General features: G+C 36.6%; 1 protein-coding gene across 1 annotated transcript; it reads left to right on the forward strand.

Annotated features, from left to right (window-relative positions):
- Positions 1-1900: 1900 nt before the first annotated feature.
- On the forward strand, positions 1901-17309 carry LOC124300689 (midasin-like). The gene is made up of 10 exons (XM_046755016.1): positions 1901-2014; positions 2925-3072; positions 4637-4860; positions 4939-5150; positions 5312-6306; positions 6537-7690; positions 9212-13596; positions 13864-16335; positions 16547-16787; positions 16906-17309. The coding sequence occupies exons 2-10, from the start codon at positions 2952-2954 to the stop codon at positions 17086-17088; spliced, it is 9987 nt and encodes a 3328-aa protein (XP_046610972.1). The 5' UTR covers positions 1901-2014; positions 2925-2951; the 3' UTR covers positions 17089-17309.
- Positions 17310-19742: the final 2433 nt, after the last annotated feature.

Here is a 19742-nt window from a genome sequence, read left to right on the forward strand (position 1 = left end):
CCCATAGGCAAACGTTCAAATGTAGTGTATAAAATACCTTGTAAGGACTGTAATCAAGTCTACATAGGTCAAACTGGTCGACATCTCAACACCAGAATTAGGGAACACCAACGTAATATACATGAGACAGATGAACGGCACACAGCTCTAACGAAACATAGGATTGATAAACAACATACTTTCAATTTTGACAACACAAACATCCTTTGTGAAGAACAAAATTATTACAGAAGATTGCTTTTAGAAATGTGCAACATTGTAGGTCATACCAATACGGTAAATCTCAGACAAGACGTTGAACATTTAAGCAATATTTACAAACCTCTAATCTCTGCCCACACAACAAATATTGTTTAACCTTAACTAATTTTTTTATTTTTTTTAAAAAAAATTATTATTTAGTCTCCATTTACATTTCTTTCTACATAACCTTTCGTACCAAATATTTTTTGTTTTTTCTGTATAATGTTTATAACATGTTCACCTTCACTCTGGATTATTGTGTTTTCCCCCATCAGTCGTTATTCACCTGTTGACCCAATTGGTTCAACCAACAATATTTCGTCAGACATGTAGGATTTAATTATAAAGAGCTTACCTCCACCTAATTGACACCTGTGAATTAATTTCATTGCTAATTGACTTTTTTCAATAACCTTTTAACACTATGACATATTGACTGTGAAAAAACATAGTTCTTTAATCTTTTAAATAAATGACTACCAACCTCTAACTCCTACAAAAAAAACAACTGGAAGAGTGACATTGTCTACCGTCACTAAAAAGAACACTGTTTCCGCCAATTGTTATTGTGAAATCGACTACATCTTATTACACCTACTTAACTCAAAAGGTAAATAACAACAAAAAACATCCTTATCATAATTATTCATAAGGTTCCTTCTATCAACAATGTTTATTGTCTCTGAGAACGTTACATCTGCAATATTTATGTCCGATTACTATTAGTACCATTGTTAATTTTTTAATTTTTTAAGTCCTATTTTCCTTTTGTTTGTTTTTTTGACAGTTTTTAAATAAATCGTTCTGAGGAGGGCCCATATCCGGGTCGAAACGTTAACAAAAATTACGTTTTCTTAATTGACCGATCACCAATAATTTAATATATGTTATCTTAAATGATCTCTTTCGTAATAATAACAGATATTGTAGTTTTCTGAGGAGTAACCCCTCAAGTCCGAAACATCAATTCTTGACTTTCTTTCATTACGACCTCGGCACCGAGAACTCTACACATAGTACCAAGATAAGGTCGATAAAGCATTCAACAACCATAATTTGTTCTAAAAAAATTCTCTGCATGTCAAAGTTATCAATGTACGATTCAAAAAGTAGTGAAATCCCCCCAAAGCACCACCGGTGCAAAAACCTTGCGCCAAGTACATTAAAGTGGAAACTACCAACAAAAATTCAATTTGCTACTTAGAAACCAGCAAATAACAATATACATCCGAACAGTACCAGCACCACTACTCTTCCCTACAAAAAATATGAAAATCTACATTTTTACTGTCCAAGTATCGTAACTTCTTTGTAATATCCAATACGAAATGAAGGCGACAAATAAAGAATTAGGGACGAAAAGAAAAATTCGAAGTTGGCTGTACTTGGCGGGCCCTTTTAGAAAAATATCTTAAGGAATAAATCAAATTTTATGATTATTGCCTCATGCATACATCATACCTTGACCAGCACTACCTATAGATCGTCCTTGTACAACTATACGTAGACTACCTCTATAACAGAGCTATTAATTTACTGCCTATTACTTCAACCGGTGTATGCAAGCATACGCATGTATCTACGAAAGACCTAGGCAAATGTAGGGGTGAATGTTTTTTGATTTTAGAAAATAAAATGGTATTCTTCGAATCTGTGATACAGGAAGGATTCACTTGGATCGACTATGCTACACAAAAGAGCATATCGAGTACCACAGTAACTACGACATATCGAACAAAGCGTTGACATTCGAGCGCGAATTTCACATTTTGTACGTATGTATTAGGGGTGTGCAAAAGTTCTCGGCGTTGCACGTATGTGACGATACGTAACGTTGGTTCTGTTCAAGACTGCTTTTCCATCTCAAGCTTTTCTGTATAGTACGTGCTACAAAACTGACCGTAACTTATAGAGAAAATAGCTCGTTCTTACCGTGAAAATTTGTGCAAAAAATGGAAATCGATAAAGTGCACATTCGCCATTGCACGCTGTTGCAATTTAATCTCGGTAAAACAGCCGCGGAAACAAAAAGACTAATTTGTTCTGGTTGTGGAGAATCTGCCGTGAGTGAAACTACGTGTCGAGAGTGGTTCTCAAAATTTCCAATCGGTAATTTCGATTTTTCTAATGAACCACGTTCTGGAAGATCCTAGGAGATGAAATCCGGTGTTTAGTAAGCACTGCTGGATCAAGATAACTCCCAATCGAGTGTACAATACAGAAATGTTTGAGATAGAAAAGCATAGTCTTGAACAGAACCAACGTTAGGTATCGTCACCTGTGTGCAACGCCGAGAATTTTTCCTCACCCCCAATAGTTATATCCAATCATTTCCAGTAAGCACTCTTTCGAAATAAAGAAAAACAAACCTGAATAATAAAGCGTTTGATGGAGAAAATTATTCACCGGCCAACAGAATGAGAAACTTGCCGAATGGCAAGATGTAATTCCCTCAATCAAATAGACTTTCTCAGATGTCCGATGCGACGGCAGAAAACTTATATTTGTCGCCGGCGTGTCTGTTTATCTTACGCATAATGATCGACGTGCACTGTGGTTTATTATTAATTTTCTAAAAGTCAAATACAACTAACTTCTAATTTTTCACTTCGTTCCTAATTCAATTTTTTTTGTGTTGATTTTTTAGTCTTGCGTTTAATACTTCATTTTTTACTCAACAGACGGACTATAATCGGCATTTGGAAGAGATGACAGACCAAGTTCAAATGCTATTACTAAGTAGTCTGCGAAATACGATCAGTGAAGAGAATGTCGACCTCGTAGCAAGGCACCATGGCTTACTCGAAGACGTACGAAATCTGCAAAATGGTTTGTAGCTTCTTTTCAACTGTACCGTAACTTTTTGTTTGCTATTGTCGTTTTACTTATTCGCTGTTATATAAATCGCAGACTATAATTATTACTATCTGATTCACCGATATTCAATCGGAAGAGAGATGCGGTCAATTTAATGGTGTTTTATTAATTTCCTTCAAGTGACTACACGTGACTTCGAGTTATTTCACGTAACGTCAACTGAATGTACAGCCTCTTTTTATAGTACTTACCTATTTCTGGAGCGGTTATCTCCTCATCTCAAAATTCCGAAATTCTAAAAGTACGAAACCAGCGGTATACACTATTCTTAGGGTGACGGCGGAAAGTAATTACTCGTAAAAGGATGTAAAGTCCTGTACATTATACTCACTTTTGTGCATTCAACCGAACTCGGAATCTCCTATTATGCATATTTAATTGTAATTCTTACCTTTCAATGAATATCAGTTGACGAAAACGGGAATAATGTTCATTAACTGGGAATAATTATAATTTATGCTCTTTGACTGCATTGAAGTGAAGAACCTCCGTATTTAAAATTTTTGATATCGCACTAATATTGATAACTTTATCATGGTCGAAGCTGCCGAATCTCAATTATGTAGGTATTGGATTTAGACAATCTAACATGTTCATCATAGTATCTCAAAGAAACCGTCCTGCAAATCTGAAAAGTTTTACTTTACCGATGTAACGAATATGTTAAACCTTATTCTTGTATCCTACAGTTTCATTGATTGTAATTGAGAATGTCTTCCAAAGGGTCATCCGCTCGAGTAATCATGGTGTCAATATCATTCGAAATGATTTTATGATCTCCGAAATCACACTGAATTCAGTATTATTAAAGTGAAATTTTTTCAATAATAATCATTGAATTTGAATAATTTAATTAATTGTATATTGTAAAATCTTTTAATAGACTCATATTACTCTAAATGATTTAATCAATAGGTAAAATGTATTATTGTATCACATCTTTAAAAAATAAGAAATTATTAATAATTTTATCCTGCAGTGATAAAAATTTCGAACAAAATTTATAATTTACTTTCATGATGCAACTTTCAACGCCAAATAGACTTGGTATTTTGTTTCGTTTTTTTTTTTTGTCGACACCTGGCTCGCTCAAACGTTTATGCATAAGTGGATTAATTCGTTTCAAAATTTTCCTTTTGCTGGAATCTGAGTATGGTGAACAAAATATTAAGATTACTTGTGATTACTTTCATAAATAGTAGTCTTCAGAAATCATATGATATCTTAAAAATCATGAGAAATTGCTTAATCCAAGTAAAATTTATTTTTTAAGTGATCTTTCGTAATCATTCTAAACTTGTAAAAATCCGTAGATATTTTAATCATGGTATCACTTTTTTCTGAGCGGATAACCCCTCGATGTCTTCAATGTAACCATTTCATGAAAATGGTGCACGTGCTAGTAAGTAGGCACGTGCCAGTAGTTGTACAGTATTAGTAATAAGTTGATGTTCTGTTATTAACACTTCTACACTACATATTTGATAACTTTTTTACTCACATCTCCAAATTATAGATCAGAATGAAGATTTAACAATGGCTACGGAGACTGCATTTTTTTTGAAAAAGGTGCTCAAGCTGTCGGACTTGATAGTTGCTATGAAGGCATTCAACCACAGCTATGCATCGCAACTTGAAGTAATTGAAACAAAGCTGCAACGTCTATCGACCCTCGTGGAGCAGGATAAGTGTCTGAACGCTGGTGGTAAATTTGAATGGGTGGATAGTATGTTGGTGAAAGTGAGTTTATTTCCAGTTTGATAGTATGAATATAAAGGCTTATCCAAGTTTTCAAATCTTGACATGTTCAATCTTCAGTCTTTACAAGAAGGATCTTGGCTGCTGATTGATCAGATCAACTTATGCAGTCCTGCAGTATTGGACAGGCTTAATGGACTCCTGGAACCTAATGGAGTACTGACCATAGGAGAGCGAGGTGTGGATGAAGAAGGCAATGTCATCGTCGTCAAGCCACACAATAATTTCAGGCTATTTTTGGCAATGGATCCACGCTATGGTGAAATATCAAGGTGAATTTTTCGACACTTACAAGGGAAAAAAAAAAATAAAAATTGTTAAAAAATAGCAACGAGTGTTGTTGCTAATTCTATGTGTCGATCAAGTTATTGAGGGACATTAATTTGATTCATTATCTTACTGGATTACTCATCTGATTTAAACAATATTCCAGAGCTATGCGTAACCGGGGAGTCGAAATTTATATCCTTGGAGAACAAGAAGGCCTGGAGACTGATGTTATTGATCTTAGATCATTGCTACATAATTCCAAGCTTACCAGGAGCAGCCAACAAATGGCGCTACTCAGAATTCATGACGAGGTCTTACAGAATGCTCAGTCTGGTCAAAAGCCAAGTGTTGCTCACTTGTTGCATGCAGCATTTCTGATACATCAACAAATATCTAGGGGATCTTCAATCCCACAAGCTGTCGAGTCTGCCTGTATTGATGTTTATCTCAGGTCAAGGTTTGTAAATCACCTACCAACAAGAGATCGTTTGATTTCAATCATTAAAGAAAATACGAGCCAACTACTTTGCACGAATGATGACCAAGAATTCATCGATTGGAGCTCTGTTACCTGGAAGACAAATGAATTACAAAAAAACTGCCAACTAGCCCTTATCAGACAGCAGGGAGCGATACTGTCAGCTATTATCAAGAAACATCAGTCATTTACACCATCTGCTCAAAGTAATGGTCATCCTAAATTAACGACCAGTTTTTTGAATGATATTCTCGAAATAACAAGCCGAGAATTTACTTTGGACATTGATATAAATGAAATTATGCCGTATCTATTGTTACACTTCTACCAAATGTCTTCGCTAGAGGATTGGAGACTGAGATATTTATGGCTTTCAAAAATACTGTCACCTGATAACGATTTGCTAGACTTGAGTCGCAAAAACTCTGAACTAGCCAACGAGATTTCAAAATTCGAATTCAGTTACACAACTACTAACTTACCTTGGCATCCAGAATACTCACCAGGAATCGTGGGGAATGAATTACGTCAGAAAAACCTAAATGACAGTAACAGGTTGATGATAATATTATACATGTGCGCCCTAAGTTTGATGGAGGCTAATTTGTTGAAAGAGCAAACGCTGTCGAAAGATCAAACATTGATTTCAATTCAGCAATATTCTAACTACGTATATCATGGTGAGAAACTATTCAGCACATTAGCCTAGCTCCAATTATATTTATAATCTATAATCTAAAACCAATTGAGGGGCAGTCATTTCTATGGGAATACAATCTATTGCCACTCACAAAGTTTTCTTAAAAATTAACATTTGGATAATTGTACTTAATTTTTACATTGTTATTGTAATAATCTATTTCAGAACCACTCAATGATTTTTTAATTTTATTTTTTTTTTTCGTTTCAGGAAAATTGACAGCAAGCTTTACCAAACATCCACTGGTATTGAATTTCGTTACATTTCTTACTCAATTGGATAAATGTATCAATCTTGCACTCCGAGATGATTCAGTGATTGTGGACACTGTCAATTGTATCTATATAAAGAAGAACCTGAAGTGGCGAACGCGATTCTACAATTTGGGGAATCTCACATTGATAAACAAACTGCAAAACTCTAAGCACAATAATAACCAGCTAGAAGAAGTATCACTGCTACTGCGAGTTCACTATAAATGGTTGATCAAATTTTTTGTCAAGCTTTTTAAAACCTGCAATGAATTTGCACTAGATCAAGAATGCCGAATTGCCATCAAAGTACTCTTTGCTATGATTGACGACATGAATAAATCATTATCAACAGCGAACGATCCCTTAAGAGTAATATCAAAACAAGTACAGAAATTCTTGAGTCTTCCGACACCATATGCGTCGCAGATAGTAGTTAATATGTATCCAAGATTAAGGCAAGTGTCTGATGTTCACTGTGTTACAAAAGACAAAGGCGCACCTAGATTAAAGCAAGATTTGCAATTAACCATACTACAAAACTCTGAATTTTTGGAAACAAGATTCAAATTGGTTAGTTGGTGGCAGGAGATATATTGTACATCAGATTTAAACGAAAAAATTCCATCGAGTCTCACAGAGATAGAAAGATCTTACGAAGATGAACACATTGCTTTAAGAACGCCTACTGAAACCGCAGATGTGCTAAGTAAAGTGCGAACAATCTGTGATAAAGAGATGATACTTAGATCAGCAGAAGTACAGCTGTGGCCCATCTATGAATATATATTTTCAATAATTGCACACAATGTTCAAAGAAGAGTTTGCTGCAAATTGTCGAATGATTCTATTGACACAATGATCTCGATAAATCTCTTAACCATGTTTGTAAAAATTCCTACCATTCCAGTAAACGTACTCGCTATTTTAAACGCTGTGATATCAAAACTTGACCATCCCTCAGAAGCATCAAAATTATTACCAGAAGTATTTCTTCGACTTTCCAAACACACTGAAAATTCTTGCGCAGTCAAAAATCCTGGAAAAATGTTACACTGGCAGAGGATTAAAGATGAAGATGTTGAACACAGGAATTTGGATGAAGAAATTGAGGTATTGATCATGAAATTTTCGCTATCGACCAGCCTACTGTTTTACCTAATAGTCATAGTTTGTTTTAATAACTATATAACTTGCACAGTCTCTTAATCAGGTTGAATCACCTCACACGTTTACAAATTAAGCAAAATCACGCTTTTAGAAAACAGACTGACTACCAGGAAGTCTTGTTTACCGGTTTAATGTTTGTTGTCATGACTCATCGCTATTTAGATTACAATAACCAATGAAAAATCGCCAGACCAATCAACCTAAAACAATAAACATCAAAACACAAAAACTTCAATAGAAGTTCGATCATGATTCCACATTAGGATGCCTCATAAAAAAATTTTTTTTTATTTCCAACAACTTCATTAAATGATAGTTGATTACATAGCATTGAATTTCCTGAAAAGAAAACGCTGTGTGACTTCTTTTAGAGGCATGCATCAGCATTTTGTATTCGTCATTCGATTAACATGTAAGAAATCCAGTTCTGACGGGTGGATCGAAATTATCATTTCTCTATACAATCAACGGAACTTTATTTGGTAGTGTTGACAACTCATTTGGTTTCCTACAAATCGAGGTTTCGTAGAACATCGAAGTCCCACGTTCTTCGAGATATTTAATATTATATAAAACGTAGTTTTTTACTTTTTGAAAAATCGGTACCTGGGATATCTCGAAGATTGTATGACTTCAAATGTTCTACGACACATCAATTTGAAGAAGACCGAATGAGTTGTCAACCGCTACCATTTAAAATTCTGTCGATTGTATAGAGGAATGATAATCTCCATCCAACCGTCAGAAATGGATTTCTTATGTGTTATTCAAATGGGAAATACAAAATGTCAATGCAGAACCTTTAAAAAAATAGCACAGCGTTTTCCTTTCAGGAGATTCAATATTACGTTCTTAACTGTGGTTTCATGAAGTGGCTGATAAAAAGAATAAATAAAGTTTTTTTGAGGTACCCTACTCCACACCCATACCTACTCATGATTTACAAAATTTGCAGTGATAGTGATCAGTTCATAGTGGCACCCAAATTGATAAGATTAAAGCATTGCAGGCACATACGAGTGTCACAAAGTTAAATAACTTTTTTTTCCGTTTCTTCTTCTAAATGTACCTTTTTGCGAATGTCAAGTGGACGGGAAATAGTTGTTTCATACATACTTTGCGAATGGCCGACATGTAACTTTCACTCAGTAAGGCGCCACATTTTTTCATACGTCATTTCTTGCGCTGACTTCATATACGCAAAAGGAGGATGTTCAAAAGGACTAGGACAAAAAAAAATCGCGTGCATTATGAGCAAGAAGCAATTTCACTCGTATGATCGTAGCCCTTACTCCACTCAGCGAAAACGTTATACTCGACATCGCCTTCTTTCTACCCTTCATACACAATGCACTGACCTGATCAAAGATGATTAGCGCAAAAGAAACGAATTTTTCCTTGAGAAGTTGATCCAATATGATAAATTCTGCTAATTCATTTTTCGTTTCTACTTTGTTCCTACAGGTGGAGTATCCAATGTACGGGGCATCATTAGTTAGCTTGGTATCAGAGTTAATATTGGAGAAGTCGGAGAACAGCAAAAACGAATCTATTCTTTCAATAGCAATGCTTGGATCATATAGAGCAAGAAATAACCAATTAAAAATAGTAAATGAAATCTTATGGAAGAATGCGGTAACATTTAATGCGATAGAATATCAGTACAAATGGAACGATTTTGGCACACTAGAGTCATATTTAGATACGTACTTGACAGCTGTAGCAAAAGCAGAAGCTGAACTTGGCGTACCCTGTGTTGATATGCGAAATGTGAATTTTGAATCGATGCGTGATCCAGTATACGAATATCACCATTCACTAGATGATTTACGTCGTTTCGCAATGAGGTTGAAGACCAAGGAAATATCAGAAAATGATATTGAAGAAGTAGGAGTTATGTGGGCATTGTTAGGGTATGTTCAAGTTTGTGTATTCAGCAACTTGGGTTACATTGATCCAGTACACAAAGTTGGACTTAAACTTAAATACATTAAAGAAGACATAATTGACTGTCAGAAGACACTGTATATCGCTGAGTTGCAGGCGAGACTCATAGGAGATTGCGTAGGAAGTCAAAATATGCACCCCGACATCCGAGAAATAGCAAGTTATATGAGAAACCTGTTGATTGAAGAAGCCAATCTAAAAACCTACAACGCGATTAGACCACCGTCATCCGAATTTGTTAATTTAACGAGAGAAATCGCTGACTTTAGAAACAGTCTGGGTTCTTACACCATACTTCAAAAGCACTTGAACAAATTAACTAGTCTCGTAGAACAATTTCATGAAAATCGAACTACGATTAACGTGAAGCTTGTTCAAAATGTCATAAGAGAAGTAGAAATGTGGCAGGATTCTGTCAACAGATTTTCCGATGATATGGAGCATAGATTTCTGCCTGGATATCCTGACCTAGTGCTACCTCTACTTTCTGCAGTGGCTCAGATGAAGCATGGAATAAATATTTTGGTTGAAAATATTAAGAAAATTAGTAGCATCTTTAAGGTTAGTTGTAAGGAATATAAAATAGAGTCGTTTATGAGTAATTTGGTACAATTTCCAACTATTGGTAATGATCAAGAGGATCTTCTTGTCTTGGTAGATTTATTACCAAGTGAAATAACGAAAGAAATTATCTGCAAAAATATCCGTACCGAGAACAAACTTTCCTGTAAACGAGAAATCTTTAGGATGATTAAATGTAGCTTGTGTGAGTTGCGTAATTATATCGTGTTGAATGGAAATTTATCAAATTCCTTGTGGTCGAGGTTCAACTCCTTGCTTCAACAAGTTGTACTTACCTGGCAGCAGCAGGAAAAGGAAAAAGAGGAAAAACAAATACGAGAAGATGGCTTGTTCAAAAATAAATGCCTCACAAAGGGCGAATCCTTGACTGAAGATGAAGAGATTACGATAGAGTTGCACAAGTTATTCCCTAGATACCATGAAGTAGATTTTGGAAACATTGAAACTGATGAAAATCCATCATTGGAGAAAAATTTCTGCCAAACAGAACGAGAAGAAGATGAAACTTATAATGGGCTCATTACGCAAGAAGATATTCAACATATTAATGAATTACATGCTACTGTGGTTCAGTCATTTACCTCTTGTTATTGGCTAGAAAATAATTCAAATTCGTACCGAGTTGAGTACATTGGTCCCCTTATGCAGAGGTACAAAACATTTGGTTTGTTACTAGACAACACCCGATCTGGCTTAACGAATGCTTTGACTACAAAGTTATATACTAGCTTGAATTTTCTTGTTACGGCAACAGCAGCTATCAGTCAAGGGGACGATAGCGATTTGTTTGGCAATACTCATGGCGGGACTAAAAACTCTAAATCCTATGATTTTTATAAAGATAGTAACGTGAAGGAAGCTAAAGAATGCTTACCTATTCTGGAACATATCGTAGATCGAGTTAGAAGTTTATTAATCGAGTGGCCAGAACATCCGTCGCTAAAAGCAATCGACACTATTATACAACGGATATACAGTTTTCCTATAACATCTTCGCTGTCTAGATTTTTGACAGGACTGGAGCTTTTGCTGGTGAAAATGCAAGAATGGGAACAAAATGCTCACAGTGCAGTTAGCCTGACTGAGTACTCGATGGTACTAACACAGCAGATTATTTCTTGGAGACGATTAGAGTTATCTTGCTGGATGGACTGCCTGAACGTCACATTCGAAAGATCCAAAATGCAGGCATCTAAATGGTGGTTCTTTATCTACGCTTTAATTGAAGGATACTTGACTGAAACCCAGGATGCAACCGGGGATCCAGAACAGGTTACCAAAGGGAAATTGATAGAATCGTTGCACTTATTTATGAACACATCTACCTTAGGCGAATATTCATCTCGTCTCAACTTACTTTTCACGTTTCATTGTCACATATGTCATATGGCATCAAACGAGAGAAGGGATAAACTTCTCTCAATTTTCTGGAATTTTTATAAATATTACGAACAGTTCACGGAGACTGTTAACAACAGAATTGTTAGCCTGAAAGCTCCTATAGAAGAAAAATTGAAAGATTTTGTTAAAATTGCTAGATGGAATGACATCAGTTACTGGGCAGTAAAAGAAACTATCGAGAAAACCCACAGAACGTTGCACAAATTTATTCGGGAATACGAATCCAAATTAAAACAGAATGTATCACTGTGCTTAGTGGCAATGCCAGTAGACTGCAAGGCAGGAAATAGATCAGAGATGTGGGAGAAGCCTGTGAATATCGAATATTTTATTAATCAACAAGACAAATCTGTTACAAGTACAATGGCTTTTGAGGAGGATGACAAACTACTTTTGCAAGGCACACTACTTTCCAAAACAGAGACTCTTTTGAGCAGAGCAAAGAAACTTTGCCGTGAAACTATTCTAATGACTTCATACCCAGCATTGCGTACAGGCATTGAACAATTCATACAAGAGGTCATGGACCACAGTTTGCATTTGAAAAATATGGATATCGACCGAACGCAACCCAAGCCAAAACAGAAATCTCAAGCTAAGAGTATACTTCAGCAGAAGAGAATGGCCTTGGCTACATATTTCAAAGCCCTAACTCTTGTAGGAGTATCCTATCGGATCGGCACTTTAACATGGAATAACAATTTAGACAAAGTCATGGACCTATCGGTTCCGCCATTGAATATACGGGCAGCATTTTTATCGTTACGTAAAACAAAGGCGGACACAGAGATGCTTCAATTGTGGGAATGCTGTGATAAGTACTATTATAAATCCTTTGTAATGATAGACGCCGTTGATAGAGCATTGACAACTAATAAAATAGATCTAGGCCCGCAGAATGTAGAACGATGCAGAGGATTCTCTACTCATATCATGCTGTTAGCCCACGAGCAAAAGCGGAAGTTCACCGAGTCATTTAATTACTTTCTCTCACTCAGATTGCAGCTTGAAAACTTGTCAAATATTCAAAAGAATGATTTGGATATTCCTGAGCAGTGTGAACTTGTTAAAGCTGCGGACAGTCTCAAACAACTGTTAATATCAATGATGACTTGCTTAGAACAGATTAAATTATACTTGAAAACTTGCCCAAGTGAACCAGAGTTTGGCTCGGAACCAGTAAAACAAGTCATCACGATAGATTCAATCAATGTTCCAATGATCAATGCTAAGAAAGGAGACATTATCTGGGAAGATGCAAATTCCATAATAGAAAAATGTTCCCAGAGAGCGACTGATATAAAAAATAAATTTGATTTTGTTTTTCCGTGTGCGAAAGTTCAATACAAGTTAGATAAAGACCAATGTAAACTAACTTACATTGCAACATCAGCACAGTTTTCATTTTTGAATGAAAGTTGCGAAACTATTGAGGAAATTGGAATTGCCATCAAAAATTTAAAGCAGCTCTTTTCCGTAGAACACAAAAAAGATTGCCATCCAATATTGGAAAATATTTCATGGTTGGAACAGAAAATGATAAATAACATCAATCAGTTAAAAGAGTTAAAGAAAGTAACTAAATTCAAACTGGAATGTCATGATGTCGAGGATCATATCACTGTCAAGAAATGTCAACAAGATTTAGATCTTTTAATAAACATTGTTTTAATTGCGATACAAAAACTATATAAAAAGAATTTGGCGTTCAACAAAGAATTCCCAATGGCAAAAGGCACATGCACCAAAGACGAATACCAAGAAAGTAACTTGGAAGAGAAGCAATTAACTAACAAATTAATAGGATCTTTAAACACTGACATCCATGAGCTATCTCTAGAGACTGTTTTTCGGAGCATGAACCAACTCTTAACATTGATATCCGGAAGTACTGTGCACACAGCTATAACTTGTAACAGGTAATACATTATTATCATTTTACCAATTCTCATCAGTTGAACTAATTGTAAGAAATATAGAATACATACTATTGAGGAAAAAAATAAGGAAAGCTGTAAGTGCCACTTTTTGGAGGGAAAAAAATTTCTGCAGAAAACATCAACCTTGGTACATGCATAGTTTCTAAAAGAAAATTTTTTTAAATGGCACTTTCAACCTTTTTTAACTTCGCTTTTTAATTTTCTTATCAAGAAAAATTGTGCTCACTAAATTTATTTCATTTTTAGACTACTGCTGAGATGGCGGCCGTTGTTGGAACAATATCTTTTGTTTGTGGAATTTTACCTGAATGAGCAGCTCGCTGCTTTCAGAACAATTTGCAAGATGTCGTATTTGCAGCTTAACGTATTTCTGGATTTAGCAACGAATGGATTTTGTGTACCAAAGGATCTTGATATGGATGAAGGAATGACGGATGAATCCCAAGAGAGTGTGGAGAAGGGGGGAATGGGCCTGGGCGATGGGGAGGGTGATAAAGATGTGTCTGACAGAATTGAGACGGAAGACCAGCTAGATGATGCAAGGCCAGAAAATGAAGAGAGAGAAGAAAAGGAAGACAAAGATTGCAAGGAAGAAGATGCTGGAATCGATATGTCTGAAGACTTTGACAGTAAGCTACAAGATTTTGAAAAAAAAGACAGTGACGAGATCGAAGATAATGAAAAAGATGACAAAGATCTAGATAAACAGATGGGCGAGACGGAAAAAGATGCTGATTGTCTTGATGAGAAAATATGGGGAGATGATGAGAATGAACAAGATGGAGAAAATAAAGATGACAAGGATGAAAATAAAGATCAAGGCGGTGGAGAGGAAAGCAGTGAGAAGGAAATTGGCGCTAAGGAAGATCAAGCCGAAAATGACCAGGATACAGACAATCAGGAGCCGCAAAAAGAAACAAGTGAAGAAGAAAAGAATGAAATCAACGAAATCAATGACCTAAATGAAAATGATGACCAGATCAATCCTTACCATGGTAAGCACCAGCCAGATCCTGAACCAGAACCTTTCGATCTACCAGAGGATATGAATCTAGATGATGAAGATGTTAAAGAGGATAAACAAGATATGGAAGAAAACCCTTTTGATATAGATGCAATGAAGGATGTTATGCCACCACCAGAAACAACAGAGGCAGAATTGAATGAAAATCCTGAAACGGATAATAAAAGTGAAGATCACGACTCCAGCGACGAGGAGGGAGATAATCCTGAGGAGAGCGATCTGGCACTGGATGCTCAAGAGCCAGATGAAAATGAAAAAACAGAAACTGACTTACCAGATAGTGATCAACAAGCTGGAAGACCACTGGTGGATGAAGAGGAAGAAACAGATGAAAAGAAAAACGAAGATAAAGAAAATGATGAAGATACAAAGGAAGATAATATAGCAGAGCCAAGCATGGATGCAGGAAGCAAGGAAACTGATGCGGCAGAACAGGTCGATGCACATAAAGGAGGATCGCGAGACAAAGTTGCAGATACGTGTGAAGTGGAGGAAAATGCAAATCCTATGGAAGAGAATAGTCAAATGGAGAATAATGACAAAGGCATTGGCCAAGCTCATTCCAAAGAACAAGAGCAGGGGCAATCGGGCTCTTCTATGCAACATAGCACACCTGTCGCTGACAAGAATTTGGAAAATATCAAGGCAGAAAAACGAAAGAATCCCGGAACGAGTGATGAAAATCGTAGTTTAGTTGATAAAATGGAATCAGAGTGTAAGAAGTTGAAAACTATACACAAAAAAGAAGAACATGTTCCTGACAATATGACACAAAATCCTCCAATTGAAGAAAGTGATGAGGCTGAAATGTATCAACATATTAAGAGTGCAGATAAATATGACAAACACACTCTAGATGCGGCAACTGAAGAACAGGTAAGAGAACAAGCTTCAAATATAGAAAACCAAGAGATTCCCGATGAGAAGAATGATACAATGGACGTAGAGATGCATGCAGATGAAGAGCACGAACATCACAATGAAAACGATGTACAAAATCCAGAAAAGCTTTCCGATGCAAATAAAGATAAAGAAATAGTCTCAAGAGCTAAAGAAAAAAAACGTGCTGAAGATGGCCAAAGAGATATGAATATTGAAGTAGATGGTGAGACAGCAGAAACAGCAAGGGTTGGTAGAGGCTATGAAACAATGTTCCATACTAACATCAGAGACTCTGAAGATAGTATTCTTCCATCTAAAGTACTTGAGCAGAAACGGCTCGAAGTTGAAGCGATGCTAGGTCAATGGTCCCAAATGCCACCAACGGAAGAAGCGACAGCTGCGTGGAATTGTCTTAGCACTTTGACAGACGGACCCGCGAGAGATTTGAGTGAGAAATTACGATTGGTTTTAGAGCCTACTCAGGCATCGCGATTAAAAGGAGACTATAGAACAGGGCGGAGAATAAACATGAGAAAAGTCATTCCGTACATTGCTAGTCAGTTCAGGAAGGACAAAATTTGGATGAGACGTACTAAACTATCAAAACGTGACTATCAAATAGTTTTAGCCGTAGATGATTCGAGCAGTATGGCTGATAACCACTCAAAGGAGTTAGCGTTTGAGTCTCTTGCGCTGATTAGCAAAGCTATGACATATTTGGAAGTTGGACAACTATGCGTCATGAATTTTGGCGAAACTACACACGTTCTTCACCCACTAGGAGAAGCCTTCAATGAACACACTGGCTCTAAGTAAGTGAGATAAGTGGAAACACTATAAGCTCTCGTAAATGGTTTTTCTAAAAAAATCGCATGACTTTTTTTTTCAAATTTTACAATTATTTAACATCAAAATAAAGCAATGAAGACACTTTTTATGGTATGATTGAAATATTTCGTAATTTTTATACCAATGTTTAGACAGATCCGACGATAATATATTATTTTTTTCATATACAAATAGATTAATACAGCAAATGAGATTTGAGCAAAAGAAGACAATGGTAGGACAATTGGTGGATTTCACTGTGGATATGTTCTCAAGTCAAGCTAGTTCAACGGACAACGCCAAATTGTTAGTTGTGCTGTCTGATGGGCGGGGTATCTTTTCCGAGGGTGTAGACAAAGTGAACTTTGCTGTTAGAAGAGCAAGGATGGCCGATATATTTTTGGTTTTTATTATCGTTGATAATCCCATAAACAAAGTAAGTTGGAAAAAAACTTAATTAAATTGTCTCACGAAACTAAAATTACCCAGTGCTTTTGACTTCTCTACATTTATATTTTGATTTTAACAACTGTATTGTTTTTTTTTTGTTCCAGGATTCAATTCTGGATATTCGAATGCCTGTTTTCCAAGGTGGCAAGTTAGTTAGTATTCGTTCATACATGGACAATTTTCCATTCCCATTCTACATGATACTGCGTGACATAAATGCATTGCCAGCTGTCCTCAGCGATGCCCTTCGACAGTGGTTTGAACTAGTTGGTAAAATTGATACGTAGACTGCACAATTATGTAGTTGCAACTATTATTTAATTTGTTGTAAATCTCATATTTTTACCACAAATGAAAGAAGTTGTCAAGCTTCAATCTCAGTACATTATCTACCTATACATACGAGGAAAGAAAAAATAGCGCTATTATGTGCTTCCGAAAGAAGGAAATAAAGAGTCATTAGTTTTACAGGAAAGATTGTATAAATTCTTCATTTCTGAAATACCAATAATGAGTACGTTTCCATCAGACGTGGAAGACATTAGGAAATGCAGGAAGTAAAATTAGGGAAGATATCAAACTCTTATTCCCAGCTTCATAAAAAATTGGAACTTTAGGGGTTAATCATTCTTGAAATTTGGTGTAATCAGATTAAAAGATTTTCGGGATTTCATAAGATTTACGGAGGTTATACACCAGATTTCAAAAGAGATTTAGGTAGGCTTCTCATGGTCCGGAATTCGATCCGAATTTACGGATCTGGAATTTGTGTATACACTTTGTCACAGAAACCTGTCATCAGTGCCTATCGTTCTACTATTCTGTAGTTCGAAATTCACGTCAACGAAATTATCACTTGTTAATCTGGTTATAATCAGAGTGTCTCTATGAGAAAATTTGAGAAGAACTATTCTGATTGGCTACGCTCGTTTCGCTCTTGACAGTTCCGGCTCATGGGACTCGGTATGTCCGTAGCACGAGAATACGTTCACCGACACAACCATAGACTTACGAAATCCGTACAAGCAAATGTTTTTCATTAATTGCGCCGATTATATTTTTGGAAATATTTTATTGGAATTAACGGAGTACTGGTCGGTTTTGATATTCACGTGTATATCGCGAAATATCGAAGTTTACATATCTTAAACGCGAAAATGGGCTAAACAGCCCCAATCTCTACGCAATTTTGCACAAAAATACTCCAACACATAGTCATTTGACGCAGAAATAATAGAATGGCACGGTTTCTACGAAATCGCAGTAGAAAATTGGAAAAATTCATGCAATTTTTCCTTTTTTTCACATTTAAGATAGGTGGACTTCGAATTTGTATCCCGTTTTTACGGGGATCGGTATCTGCGCAAAATGATCCCCCTCTTTAATATTCTGTCAAACCATGGGGCAATTTTCCCCATATTTTAAGAATTGAAACCAGAGTACGATACCGTCGTCACATGTTCGCCCATGATCTGTGTTCTTAGCTATTACTACATTGTGAGCTTTTTATAGATATTTGGTATAACACCATATTGGTGTGGTAATGTAAGCGTCCGAGCTGTGCGCATAGCTTCCTATCCGTGTAATTAATTCCTATTTTCATATACCTATAAGATCGGTTTGACAAGTATCTATATGAGCGTTGCTCTTATACTTTTCGGTTGCCTGTTACTGGGCGTTGCAACTTGCACGGTTTTGAGTCTATTCCTTGGTATCGTGCAATACTCATAAAGAGCTAGGGATATGTTCTTTTACGTTTCACCTCAAAACTGGTATAAACTTTATTCACCTTAAAGGGTTAATTGTTATTGTATTCATACATTAATTGTAATATTGATTGCGTCAATGTGTGTACATTTGTGGACAATGAATCTGAGAGAGCTAATTTTTTACACTAGACAGTTATGTTGGCATCATATAGAAACCTACAGCGCCATAGTCGGCCGAGCGCGAGACAAACTCAATCTCATAAACCCCATGACTATGGAGACTAGAGTACAGGAGTCCAATCTCTAAGGCGGAGAGGCAGAAAAGGCGTCCGCGAAACTCCGAGATGTAATAGTGCACGGTTTAATCACCAGCGTCGCTCCGGACGTTCTGATCCTATAAATATAGTAATACAGTGATATAATGATCAAAATTATAATAATTATAATAAACGTAAATATGTGCGGCATCATGGAGACTATTATATTTAATGTACATATAGCTATCGGTCCAGAGTGACGACAGCGCCGCTGTAGCGGAACCCTTATTTCTCATAATTTCGCGGACACATCTTCAATACAGAGATTGGACTCCTGTACTCTAGTCTCCATGCCCATGACCGTCGAATCTAACCTTGAAATACTGCGGGGATGATGGCTTGTTAGATTGACACCCATGGAAACTATAGGTAAGGAGGCCGAACGCAATTCTGGCAAAATGGACTGTGAAAGTGATGATCCGCGGGGTGTACCCGCTTTTCAGCGCTACTACTGCGGGCTCCGTCAGCGCGGTGGTTTTGAATCATCGATCCTCACGTATGTATCCTATCAGTGATCCTATTCCATTGACTGAAGACTCCTATTCGTAACCAGGCGCTGGTATCGCTTGTGGATACATCTCGAACTACAAGATCTTTTATCACTTTCACGATCCACTTTTCGACGATTCCGCCAGATGCGTTCGGCCTCCTTACCTCTAGTCTCCATGTTGAGACCACTGAACTTTAAGTTCAGTGCACGGAGTAGTAGGAAGGAGACAACACTCAAGCAACACTTGGCTCAAAAGCTGGCCCAGTTTTTGGGGCAACGTAAGAAGAATTGTCAAGGTGCGATTTAAGCGTCTCTTGCGGTGTAAGCCCGTATAGCGCTCTCACCCCCTTCCCCATATGATCTTACGATTCACCGTTTGCAAATCTTTTCCTCGGATTTAATGTCGGTTGAGATTAGAAAAGCAA

Source organism: Neodiprion virginianus, chromosome 1, assembly GCF_021901495.1.
Source record: "Neodiprion virginianus isolate iyNeoVirg1 chromosome 1, iyNeoVirg1.1, whole genome shotgun sequence".
NCBI classification, from domain to species: Eukaryota; Metazoa; Arthropoda; class Insecta; order Hymenoptera; family Diprionidae; genus Neodiprion; species Neodiprion virginianus.